The 13,700-nt window shown below is 43.0% G+C and overlaps 1 protein-coding gene across 2 annotated transcripts in view; it reads right to left on the reverse strand.

Annotated features, from left to right (window-relative positions):
- Positions 1-13,700, reverse strand: part of SHC4 (SHC adaptor protein 4) — a 147,064-nt gene that overhangs the window by 91,072 nt on the left and 42,292 nt on the right. For both annotated transcript variants that reach the window (XM_054666913.1, XM_510385.8), the window contains one exon: positions 8,377-8,447. In XM_054666913.1, the coding sequence (XP_054522888.1) occupies positions 8,377-8,444 (68 nt within the window). In that variant the 5' untranslated portion in view covers positions 8,445-8,447. The remainder of the gene's footprint in view (positions 1-8,376; positions 8,448-13,700) is intronic.

Consider the following 13,700-nt stretch of genomic DNA (forward strand, 5'->3'; position numbering starts at 1 on the left):
AATGATGATCTCTGTTTCCTTGTTGCTTTAGCTAGTACCAAATCACCCAGAGAACCTCCTTACTGTCTATAGCATCAGTTCAAAAAAAAAAAAAACACTACTCAGGGTTTCTTCCTTCACAGAATGGAATGGGACAGATACACCACGAGGCACAGGTGGAGATCAGCTAGAGAAAATGAATCCGAAGCCAGGACCTCAAAATGGAGCACTCACCACCCATTCTTTAACAGTTCCCCATTTTCCTTCATAGACCCCCAGGGTGGCAATCACACAAAGGAGGAAAACCCTCTCCAAGCCACTGCTTCTTAGTTGCCCTGTAAGCCTGGCTTGGGCAGATCCTGTGCTGGGAGCCTGGCTGATTTTATTACTGAATACAAGTTACATGTGTAAGGCACTAAATATCAGAAAAGTACAGAGTAGTAAGACAGTGATCTGGAGGTCCCTTCTGCCAATGGTGTGCTCCGCCCCTCGGGGTGAATTATGTACTGTGGTGATGAAATAAATGTTCCCTTTGCAATTTCCTTGGGTATCAAAATGTATTCTGTTCTTCAGGGTTGAAAGGCAAGCCCTTTCTCACCAGCTCCACTTACTGGGTTTACCCTGATGTGTCTATTCCTCCTTCAGCGTTTGATGCAGGTTCCCACCTAGACACAAAGAGGTAGCCATCCTTAGAGGAGAAGGAAGATTTTTTTTCTTCTTTACTTGATGTGGATGCTTACTTAAGGGAAGGAAGCTGAGCTTTAAGTTTTAATGACCTGATTTCGTGTGTGTGTGTGTGTGTGTGTGTGTCAGATTCCTGATTTTGGTCAGGTGTTTTTGTTGTTGTTATTGTTTTATTTTCTTTAACTGTGTTTTTAAAAACATAAGGAATACATTTTTATAGGAAAGATTAAGTAACAATGTCATTCTTAGCATGATCTTCATTTTCTCTCTTCCCTTGTTTCCTTTTGATACAGTTCCGGACATTTTAAAGACAACTGTGGCTAGGAACCTTTGTTTTCCTAATGATCTTGTTTCTCTTTACTATCAGTAAAAACCTCCTCTTTTGCCCTTTTGCATGAATATTCTATTATTAAAAATGGAGATCTGGTCCAGAATCAGCCAAGGGGATGAATGCCTGGGTGAGAATTAGTGGAGGAACAACAGTAAAAGCCATTCAAGTGGCTCCCCCAGGGACTAAATCTAGAGTCAAGGTAGGGAAGCAAGATGAGAGCTTTGAAAGGGGTGACATCCGGGGAATGGCTGAGAAAGTCAATGGCCTCTTGTCCTTTTATTTTCCTCTGCTCTTATCTGAGTACTTTCTGTGTTCTAAGTCTGTGGATTCAGCCCTCAAATGGTTGGCAGAAAGGTCCCTCTAAAGACAAGAATTCTGCTCCATCTTTCTCCTTTGTTTCAAAGGCTGACTCTTAATCATGGCTCCTCCTTTATTACCAGGAATTTCATGTTGCTGTCTCCCTGATATTTGGAATCTAAAGATGGTGAAATATTTACAGTGAGTGAGACATCAGCCTCCAGTTGTTTGTATCTGTAGCGGTAATTACTTACACCAGTTTGTCAGCATTCACACCTGAATTATTCTATGTTTGGTGGTATGTCAATGTCTAAAGATAGCTATGATCACACAAAATACAGTTTTTTCTTGTGAAATCCTAACTTGGCCCATGGAAATTTTTTTTGAAAAAACACAACAAAAGATCCCGTCCACCACCCTCCCACCCAACTCCCCCATATGTTAGCTGGATGGAAATATTTGATTTGAGTGTGGTATCCGTAGGACATTCTCTCACCTTGACTTTAAACTGGCTCATTCAACAATGTGTGTTTCTCAAGGCCATATGGACCACTTTCTCAACAACCTCTATTTCCCACCCAACCTCCCAAATACTGTTCTTCCTTCTAATTTTTCCTTTTTTGTCATTCTCTCTTCTTTCAACTGCAATGTATTTTTGATGTTCAACCACTATTCAGGTTGTTTTGTTACTGATTGTCTTAGATGTTCTCATTAAACATTACTATTGAATCATTTCCATTTTTTCTTTAAATTTTTTTATGTTTATAAAGTCTTTTCATTTAGCTCATAGTCCTATTTAGTTCAAGACCTAGAGTTTGAAAGAAGAGTTTCAAAGATCACCCTCTCTTTCAGCAATATTTGAGCTCCTGAGAAAAAAATGTGAAAGTAATTTATTTCCATACAAAACGTTATTTGAAACACCAAGGAATTCACCATTAAAAGGAAGTCAGAGGTGAATTCTGCAATATAATTTTTCTGTTCAGCAAATTTTGATTTTTTGCTAATTCTTTAAAGTGAGAGATAATCTATTTTATATCTTCTCTCTTTTTTTTAATTTACCCTTCTTTGACGGGGTTTTTCCTTCTCCCTTCTGGGTCAGGGCTTCCCAGGTCTGCTGTCACACCCAAGTAGCTGCAAGTCACAGCATTTCAAATTCAACAAGCCCCAGGGAAATAGTTCAAGAAGCTGGGATGGGGACAGGATTTTGAAGCAAGGGACTGATGTCTGGCCCTGGCACTTGGAAATCAGCCTCACTGCTTTCAAGACCTCCCCTGGATAAGGTCCCCAGTCTACTGGTGGCTGGAATCTCCAGACTTCAAGTAGGACCACCTGACACCATAGGACATTTAAAAATTTGATCCTCCCCTCCAGTCAGCCTTTCCCTCTCCTGAGTTGACGGTTGAATGTTTTTGCATCCACTCTTGGGAGAAGATGCACACCCTCTCACACTCTTAAAAATTTATTTTAATTTTTTTTTTTTTTTTTTTTTTGTAGAGATGGGGTCTTGCTCTGTCACCTGGGCTGGAGTGCAGTGGTATGGTCACAATTCACTGCAGCTTTGACCTTCCAGGCTCAGGTGATCCTCCCACCTTGGCCTATAGCATATCTGGGACTACAGGCTTGCACTACCATGCTTTATTTTTGGTAGAGATGGGATTTCACTCTGTTGCTCAGGCTGTTCTCAAACTCCAAGACTCAAATGATTCTCTCACCTTGGTCTCCCAAAGTGCTGGGACTACAGGTGTGAGCCACCATGCCTGACCTCTCTCACATTTTTATCAAACTCCCTGCCCAAATGTTGCCACCATGGACCCATGATGTCCATGGCCATCTTCCCTCTGCCTTCAGCTCTCTTCTCTCAGATACTTTCATGGCTGGATCCCTTACTTTATTCAGGCCCTAGCTCAAATGTCCTCTCCTTAGATAGGACTTCCTGACCACCAGATCTAAAAGTAAAAGACCATCACACTCGAGCTTCCATAACTGCTTAGAACACAATCAGCCATGCCTGAATCATGTATAGACACATCTACAAGAAACAATATCCAGATACCATACCAGATATCTTCCCCTTGGTGTGTATGTTAGACATAACTGAATCCTCGAAGCAGAGGGGGAAAAAAAAAACAGTTCACCTTTTACTATTTACAAAATAATAGGGAAATATAGACTTACAAGTTCACGGAGTTTGTTTGTTTGTTTTTTCTGAGACGGAGTCTTGCTCTGTCACCCAGGCTGGAGTGCAGTGGCCCCATCTTGGCTCACTGCAAGCTCCGCCTCCCAGGTTCACGCCATTCTCTTGCCTCAGCCTCCTGAGTAGCTGGGACTACAGGCACCTGCCACCACGCCTGGCTGATTTTTTTTTTTTTTTTTGTATTTTTAGTAGGGATGGGGTTTCACTGTGTTAGCCAGGATGGTCTCGATCTCCTGACCTCATGATCTGCCCGCCTCAGCCTCCCAAAGTGCTGGGATTACAGGCGTGAGCCACTGCGCCTGGCATGGGAATTCCAATTACCTTCAACTGTGCATGAGCAGGAGCTTTGTAATATTGCACATCCAAGTGATGAATGATCATTCTTGATAAACCCGAATAATGCACTCATTTTAATTTACAAATTCTTAACATTAGGAACTTCCTATATCTTACTTGGTAGGTTTCTAGTTGTATGTAAAAATAAAAATCTACAAATTATTCTGCCCGCCTCAGCCTCCCAAAATGCTGGGATTACAGGCATGAGCCACCGCGCCCGGCCAGAGATTTTTTTAAGTAGATAAAAATAGATAAATGGCTGGGAAAAGGGGGTACCAATTAGTACAAATAGACTGCAGAGCCATCCAGCAATACATATCAAAAGCCTTTAAAACATTTATATTGTTTGACCTAGTGATCCTAATTCTAGAATTTGTCCTTTGGAAATATAATCAAGATATATATATGATGTTAATCACAGCATTACTTATAATGATGAAAAATAGAAGAGGCCAGGCATGGTGGAGCATGCCTGTAATCCCAGCACTTTGGAAGTCTGAGGTGGGAGGATCCCATGAGCCCAGAAGTTCAAGATCAGCTTGGCCAAATATTGAGACCCTGTCTCTATATATGAAGAAGAAGGAGGAGAAGAAAGAGAAGGAGAAGAAGGTGACGAAGAAGGAGAAGGAGAAGAGGAGGAGGAGGAGGAGGAAGAGGTGGAGGAAGAGAAGAGAATGTTATGCAGTTATTAAAATTTTAGAAAAACAACCCATTTGTCTATTGACTGATGGGTGAATAGACAAAATGTAGTATAGACATACAACAGAGAGTAGTATTGAGCCTTAAAAAGGAATGAAATTCTGACACATGCTACAAGATGAATTAATCTTGAATACATTGTGCTAAAGGAAATAAGCCAGACAGAAAAGGACAAATACTGTATGTTTCCACTTTTATGAGGTAACTAGACCAGTCAAATCCATAGACACAAAAAGTAGAACAGTGGTTGCCAGGGGCTGGGGAGGAAGAGGAAATGGGAAGTTATCGTTGTTTTTTTTTTTCCTTTGAGATGGAGTTTTGCTCTTGTTGCCCAGTCTGGAGTGCAATGGTGCAATCTCGGCTCACTGCAACCTCCGCCTCCCGGGTTCAAGCAATTCTCCTGCCTCAGCCTCCCAAGTAGCTGGGATTACAGGTGTGTGCCACAATGCCTGGCTAATTTTGTATTTTTTTAGTAGAAACAGGGTTTCACCATGTTGATCAGGTGATCTCAAATCCCTGACCTCAAGTGATCCATCTGCCTCAGCCTCCCAGTGCTGGGATTACAGGCGTGAGCCACCACGCCTGGCCAGAAGTTACTGTTTAATGGGTACAGAGTTTAATGCGTACAGTTTTTCATCTTCGGGAAGATGAAAAAGTTCTGCAGATGGATGGTGACGATAGTTGCGCAACAATGTGAATGTGCTTAATGCCACTGAACTATACACTTATAAATGATTAAAATAGTAAATCTTGTTATGTGTATTTTACCATGATAAAACATGCCTTAGAATCTTTAGCAACAGGAAATTGCTCAATATGGGAGACTTAGTATATACTATTGTTCAGATTTTGTGTAAAATTCTTTGTAAGCTCATGTATAGAAAAAAATACTGGAAATGGATTTAAAACACAGACGGTTAATAGACACCCTCTCTAGGTAAGATTCTGAGTAATTTTCTCTTTCATACTTTTCTGTACTTTCCAAATCTTCTAAGTAAACATGCAATATTTTATAACTAGAAAATAAAATAAAATTTAAAAACCCGCCACCTAAATCTCTATCCTCATTCCCTGCTTTTTTGATGCAGTAAATAAGCACTTCTTCCTATCTGAAAGTAGATTGCTTATTTACCTGTTTCCTTGCCTATAGTCTGTTTCCCCAGCAACAGTGTAAATTCCATGAGGGTAGAGGCTTTGTCTTATTCACTTGAACAGTTTCAGGCACTTTATGGATACTCCATAAACATTCGAGTGAAAAAGAAAGAATCAATGAATGAATGGGTGAATGAACAGAAGATTAGTCATCCTCAGTGTCTTAGTCCATTCCTGCTGCTATAACAAAATACCCCAGACTGGGTAATGAATAAGTAATAGAAATGTATTTCTTAGACTTCTTGAGGCTGAGAAGTCCAAGATCAAGGCACCAGTAGATCTGGTGTGTGATGAAGGCTCACGCTGCTTCTCAGCCGGGTTCTTCTTGCTGCATCCTCACATGCTCCCTTGCACCTTTTATAAGATCACTAATCCCACTCGTGAGGGCTCTGGCCAATGAATTAATCCCCTCCTAAAGGCCCTGCCTCTTGATACTTTCACACTGGGAATTAAGTTTCAATACATAAATGTTGAGGGGACATATTCAGACCATAGCTCTCAGGTTAGGACAGTGGGGATTCCTTTGTCCTGTGCCAACCTGGGGTATCAGCCCTCTTTCTCTCATCTGTAGCCTGCTCAGGATTGGAAGAAAAAATGTCTCAAGATTAAGAATCTTCAAAATGGAGTAAACCCTGAAATATGTCCATCAAAGTAGGGCTAACAGTTTGGAAAGTAGTCTAGATACCATGTCACTTGAAGAGTAATTGAAGGCACTGAGAATGTGTAAGAGAAGATTTAAAGGGGAGAAGAAATGTAGCTGCTTGCAAATACTGGAACTGTAGTCAGGTGGAACCATGAATTTATTCAATAAATATCCACTGAGCCTCTGCCATGTGCCAGTGTAGGTACCAAGAGTACAAAAAACAGGATTATATAATATGTTTGACTCCAGAGGAAATACCAAGGATAGGTTGAGAGAGGTTTGGAAAGGCAGATTTGAATGCATCATAAGGCAGAGAGTCTCAATCAGCATTTCCTAAGGCACATTTCATGGAACCCTAGGATGTACATTTCTGTTATACGAGAAAAGGATCCAAGGCCCAATAAGTTTAGAAAATCTTAAGGTAAGGCTGGGTGTAGTGGCTCATGCCTTAATCCCAGAACTTTGGGAGTCCAAGGCAGGTGGATGACCTGAGGTCAGGAGTTCAAGACCAGCCTGGCCAACATAGTGAAACCCCATCTCTACTAAAAATATGAAATTAGCCGGGTGTGGTGGCGGGCACCTGTAGTCCCGGCTACTCGGGAGGCGGAGGCAGGAGAATTGCTTGAACATGTGAGGTGGAGGTTGCAGTGAGCCAAGATTGCACCACTCCAGCCTGGGAGACAGAGTGAGACTCTGTCTCAAAAAAAAAAAAAAAAAAAGAAAAGAAAAAAGAAAAAAGAAAAAGAAAATTTTGAGGGGTAGAGTTTTTTCAACTATAGCAGCACAGGACTACTCAGTCTTTTTTTTTTTTTTTTTTTTTTTTTTTTTTTTTTTTTTTTTAAGAGTCAGGGTCTTGCTGTCACCCACACAGGAGTGTATTGGCACAATCATCTCTCACTGAAGCCTTGAACTCCTGGGCTCAAGTGATCCTCCAGCCTCAGCCTCCTGAGTAGCTGGGGCTACTGGCATGTGCTACCGTGCCTGGCTATGTTCTTTTTACTTTTGTAGAGATGGAGTCTCACTATGTTGCCCTGGCTGGTCTCAAACTCTTGGCCTCAAGCAATCCTCCAACCTCAGCCTTCTGAGTTGCTGGGATTACAAGCGTGAGCCACTGCACCAGGCTCAGAGTCTTCAATATACTATTGTATACTGTAGTCTCCTAAAGAGTGATGTGGCTCCTTTCGCTACATTTTTTGACCACAGGATACTTCTTTTTCTAGGCCTAGAATTTCATGGGATGAGCATTAGGGAGAGTTATTCTCTACATGACAACATTCACCTTCAGAACAGGAGGCCTGCAAGCACAGATCTACTGTGGCATGCCCCTGAGACACACCTTGGCACCACATCCAATGGATGCCCAAGTCTTCATTCTGAACTACTCATATCGACCCAGTCCTCTCACCTCATCTCCCTCACTTCACAATTTTTCCAGCTGCCAATCTGCACTGACTCCTTCTTTCCGTCCTTGCTTTGGGCTTAGCTTTAATGAACCATGCCTTGTATTTCTGCTTCTGACTTGAGCTCCACGTAACAGGGATTCTGATTTCTTCCCCTAAGCTCCCTGGGGTCACCCTGGGTAAAACTTCCCTGATTCCACTGTTCCATCTAGCTCACTGTACATAGAGGAGGGAGACCCAGACAAGGAGTAAGCAGTTTTTCACGTCAGGAAGAGCTTGGGGAAAGCTTGGGCTTTCTCATGTTGAAAGTCTTACTTGGTCTTATTTTCTGCTACTTCCTTGACAGGTCTGATTCTGTAATGGCTTCCTGCCAGGCATAATTTTAAATACTTTTGGTACCTGGGAAACCAGCTATTTCTGTAGACTGTATCATCTTATTCATCCTCACATGAAACACAGATGCACTGCCACACAGTTGAGAAATCTTTCACACAATGAGATCAAGCCACTCATTGAAGGTCACTGGGCGAGCCTTCTACACTCCAGTCGCATGAATAAAAGTGCATAATGAATTGGAAGGTTTGCATAAAATTCCTGTGGGAGAAATTATTGTGACTTTAAACCATACTCCTCAAAGCCCCTCCCATTTTTGGCTTCTTACCTTGTAACTTGGGTTCTCATTCCAAAATCCAGTGATCTCATTGATTGCAGCACTTCAATACAGCCCATGTACTACAATAAGAAGAAAAAAAAGAAGTAGGACAAAAATTCCAAGAAGCTGTCTCTTAGCTTCACAGCAACTTCCCAGGAAGCACCTAAAATCAGCTTCTGCTATCAAGTTACATTTGCACCCTCTGCCTACCATTGTTATTTCTGACTGTTAATGGACACATGCCTAAAGGTTCAATTCAATTACAAAACACCAGTTAAATCCAAACCATAATATAGATAACGCAAGTAACAAAGACAAATGTGGGTTCAGTGGTTAAGATCATGGGCTCTGGGGCCAGATCATGTGAATTTGCATCCTGGCTCTGCTACTTCTTAGTTATGGAACCTGAACCTCAGCAAGTTAACTTCTGTGCCTCACAGTTTTGTCATTGGTAAAATGGGGATACAATAGGAATTGTTAGGAGAGTGAAATTATTTCCTACATATAAATAAAGCTTTTAGAACAACGCCTGGTACATACAAAGGCCTAAATAGTAGAGGAAGCAAAAATAAATGTGAGATAAAGAATACAGGAATGTCAAATCTTCTAAGTGGATAGAACAAGCATATAAATGCATAGAATACCAAACTTAGTAATATAAGATCTTATCATCCTTTGCAGCTGATTTAAATATTAAGGGGGTTCTTGACAGGACAAAAGTCATGTGCTGCATCAGTGATTAGTATGGTTAGCTCGAACACCATGTATTGCAAAGGGAATTGTGACTTATAAAGCTGAAAGATGGTTTATATTTAGTGTGGCAGCAGTGAGGATCCATGGCAGGCGTGATGCGATTAGATCTGTGTTGGAGGAGGCTTAAGTCAGCGGCAGTATGAAGGTGGGTTAATGGTGAGGGAATAAGTTAGGATGATCCTGTGGAGAGGGAAGTAATGACAGCCCACACTGAAGAGGGATGGTGTCAATAGGAAGGACGGGACAGATTCAAGTGACATCATGGAAACAGATACTACAGAATTCGGCAGTTGATTTGATACGGAGAACAAGAGAGAAGGATGAGTCAAGGATGACTCACTCAGATGTTTCCAGCCAGGGTAGCAGAGGGAACAGTGATGCCATCAACAGAAACAGGAAAGCCAGGAGAAGGGAAGATGATGAATTGGTTTGGGAGCTGTTGACTTAAGGCACTGGTGGGGTATCCGGGAAATAACAGGCTGGCAGCTGAAAATTGGATTCTGGAGACCTCAGAGGATTCAGCCTAGGGACGTGGACTTAGTAGTCTTCTGTGTAGCTTTGCCAGGTGAGGCTGTGAGAGTCAATCCTCCCAGAAGAGCTTTGGTTGAGGAGGGAGAGTGCTTCTTTGAGAATTGCCTTAGAAATGTTATTAGAGCTAAGAGGTCCAATTGAAAATGATCTGTTGTCTCCTTGGAAATGATATGCTCCCTGTTTAGCTTTCCTTTGGAGGCTTTCCAGCCTCTCTATGCTTGGGAATGGCAAAAACACTGTCAAAAGATGTCAGGAGCTGGTGGGGAGGGGCACCTACCCAAACACTTCTTGTATAATAGTATTTCTTTTTTTTTTTTCTTTTGAGATGGAGTCTCACTCTGTCACCCAGGCTGGCGTGCAGTGGCACGATCTTGGCTCACTGCAACCGCTGCCTCCCAAATTCAAGCAATTCTCCTGCCTCAGCCTTTTGAGTAGCTGGGATTACAGGCGCATGCCACTGCACCTGGCTAATTTTTGTATTTTTAGTAGAGACGGGGTTTCACCATGTTGGCCAGGCTGGTCTTAAACTCCTGACCTTAAGCGATCTGCCCACTTCGGCCTCCCAAAGTGCTGGGATTACAGGCATGAGCCACCGCGTCCTGCTGTATAATAGTATTTCTGAGCAGATTGTGCAGATAGAACTCCTTGATGCACCGAGTGCTGCCTGGAGCCTGGTGCTGGGAAGAGCATGCTGGCCGGGACAATCACCCTGCCAGTCTCATCCAGACTCCTGTTAGTCACACTCAGTTACACTCCTCTTGGGATCTCTAGTACTGAAACATTTTGGATATTTTACTCTGTCCCCATCACACTAGTAAGAAACATTTTGGATATTTTACTCTGTCCCCATCACACGTAACTTCCCAAGCCTTGGGTACCTTAAGGAAGTTGTGTCTAGAGATTTCTCTTCAACTGTAAGTGTTATTAGGAGAAGAAAGCTAGATATAGGAAGTAGGTTAGAAAGCCCATCTCAGAATTGTCAAGAAAGGAAATTCCAAGCATCCAAGCTCCACGTCCAGGTGGCATGAAAAGATTGTCCATATGTCTTCACTGACTTCTCTGGCTTTTGGTGGCTTCCAGCGCCCTCTTCCACCCCAGAGCCTAGGTCTTCGTCCCTATATCCTGCAGTCCTGGCTCTGGAAAGAGTGGACTCCCCACACAGGCTGGAGAGCAGGCCTGAATCCCCTCCAATACCCCCAGGAGGTCTTGTTGGTGAGGAGGTGGGTATCATCTTTCCCTTTAGCTGTAAATCACCGATTGAAGACAAGGTGATACCAACTGGCCCATCCGTGCACACTTTTTGAAAAGGTGACCAAGCACCTACATTTTTCACACTCCGCTGTGGTGGTTCTTCAAAGCTTTATATCAGATCATGTTCCTCCACCACATGAAACTCCTGGCATCTATGATCAAAACAAGCTCGTTACTATAAACCCCTAGACCCTGGGGTTCCTGGCCCCAGCTCACCCCTTCAGCTTCATCTGTGTCACTGTCCCCTTACACACTTTGCTGCCACATTGGCCTCCTTTCTACTCTTCAAATACACCCCAGCTCTTCCCTGCACTTGACATTCTGTCTGCCTGGCTCTCCTACACTGTTCTGCAGGACAAACCCCTTCTCATCTTTCAGGTTTCAGTTCAAATGACACACCTCAGAGGCCCCCTCCTGCCACCCTTCATCTCAGCCCCTATTCATCACTGATTGATTATTGGTTTACTTGTTAATTTGCTTGTCTAGTACCTCTTTCTATTCCCTTGGCTATAACCACCATAAGATTAAAGATCACAATCACTGCCATATTCCCTGCAACAGTGCCTAGGATCTGGTGGGCACTCGATAAACACTTGTTGAAAGAATGAATGAAGCATCTTTTGTTCAATTCTATTGTACCTTTACAATGAGTGGGGGCTAGGGCGAGCCGAGGGACGGAGGGAGGTGAAGGCTTGGCTGGTCTCTCCACCCAGGAGTACAAGAGCACCCAGGACTCAGCCTCAGGTGCTACAGGCCAGAACAACGTCTTTGCAAGGTTTCTAGATTTCTCAGCAATGTACTTCATGTTTGGTATTTTTGTTGTTCTTCATTTTGGAGTGGCAACACACAACCTAGACCGAGGAGGTTTTGTAGTGAAGTGGGAAGCTGGCAAGAATGTGCCCTACTTCTCAGGCGGGCTATAAGCTGTGGGTGGGAACAGCCCTGGATGATAGAGTTGACAGTGGGAACTTTAAAAGGAAAGGAGAGTACAGAACAGAAACAGACATTTCTGTTCAGACAGAAATGTCTGAACAGGAGGGGGACAAAGGGACAAACGGAAACAGCTGGAACAAGGACACCCAAGGCTGATCAAGTTTGAGACCCACGTGAGGAGAGTGTCAAAGTGAAGGCTATTCTCAGCCCAGTTATTAAATAAGTTGCCATTCATTTTGGTTATCAATGAGGAGAGGAATTTTTAGTGTCTTGGGGGTGAGAGGAATTCCTCCACGGTTTCATTCTTAATCACACTTCATGGTTATAACCACCTTATCTGCTTCGGACTAAGGCAAGCCCAAGCATTGCTTCGGGATCCCCTTCCCTTCATGTGAACCTCTGTTTTGATTCATACACTTGTCTGTCAGCTATGGCACAGGTGACTCCCTGTTGCAGGGAATAGGGCAGTGACTGTGATCTTTACTCTTACGGTGGTTATAGCCAAGGGAATAAAAAGAGATACTAGACAAGCAAATTAACAAGTAAATCAATAATCAATCAGTGATGAATAGGGGCTGAGATGAAGGGTGGCAGGAGGGGGCCTCTAAGGTGTGTCATTTGAACAGAAGTTTCTGGAAAAACATGAGTCATGGCCTGAGATGATTGACAATGAGGACAAGTCCCCTTCCACTGTGGGCATGTGTTGAGAAAACCACAACTGATTTTTGCCACAATTACCCCAAAGACAAGAATGGAGTGAGTCTTCCCATTGACTCACACAATCCATTTCACTTAAAAAACACCGTGGTGAGGAAGCGGGGAGGGGGCGGTGCATAAAAATACTCTGTCCACTTCTTTCTTTAGGTGTTTGATGACTGCATAAGCAGATAGTGGCTGAATATCAAGGCCCGAGAGAGGAGAAGTTTAGTTTGTTAGCTATAAACTGGAGATGACAATACTTCTCATTCACGTATTAAATGCAGATCTGCATAAGACATGGGCTCTGTTCTTAAGAAACCTGGCCCCATTCAGATAGGACAACCATGAAAAGAGATGACCTATCTTTTCTTTTTATGAGATTAGTCATTGTTGCTAACTTTCTTTAAGAGATGAGGAAATTGAAGCCTATTAAAGAGAAGTGCCTGGCTCAGTTTCATTTATTCACTGGTACTGAATCAGGGTTTATTCTAGAGTCTGCAGTCCATTGCTAGGACCCTGTGTAACAGAAAAAGTGAAAAGAGGAGTTATCCTGCTGGCTGCCACTACCCTCCCTTTGGTCTACCCAGGAACACGGTGAACAGTGTCGAGACGGGGGACCACAATGGTAACAGCAGATGTGAATCCAAACTGCTCTGGGAACTGCAGGAGGTGAGACAGAGGACACTCCCTAATTCCCCACCCTGTGGTGAGGAGAGGACACTGAAGACCTTTATTTGGAGCCTTACAGGAACAGTGGGAAAGCAGCGGAGCTCAGCGTTGCTCAGACAACCTGCCCATTCAGCCCCCAGCATAGATTTACCTAACTCCCAACTCGCTTCCTCCCTTTATGCCCCAAGGCAGTCATAATATTTTTGTACTGTCTGAGCTTCAACCACTTGCTCCCAGGGAGAGGTGAACAGCCTATTTATGGCCATGTGTATCTTGGGCTTTGCTCTCCAGAGAAGAAATTACTGGGATTTTCAGAGGAAAGGAATGATAGTTACTTATGGGAAGTCTCATCCTAACTCTCTTACAGAATGATGACTACAAGCACGCTACCTAAAGAAAAAAAGATACATATTCTTATACTCTTAGAAAGAAGGTCTGCAGATAATAAGAAACTAACAGTGGTTGCTTTTGGAAATGGGAGAGAGGCAGGTTTTTAC

This window comes from Pan troglodytes, chromosome 16 (genome assembly GCF_028858775.2).
Source record: "Pan troglodytes isolate AG18354 chromosome 16, NHGRI_mPanTro3-v2.0_pri, whole genome shotgun sequence".
NCBI classification, from domain to species: Eukaryota; Metazoa; Chordata; class Mammalia; order Primates; family Hominidae; genus Pan; species Pan troglodytes.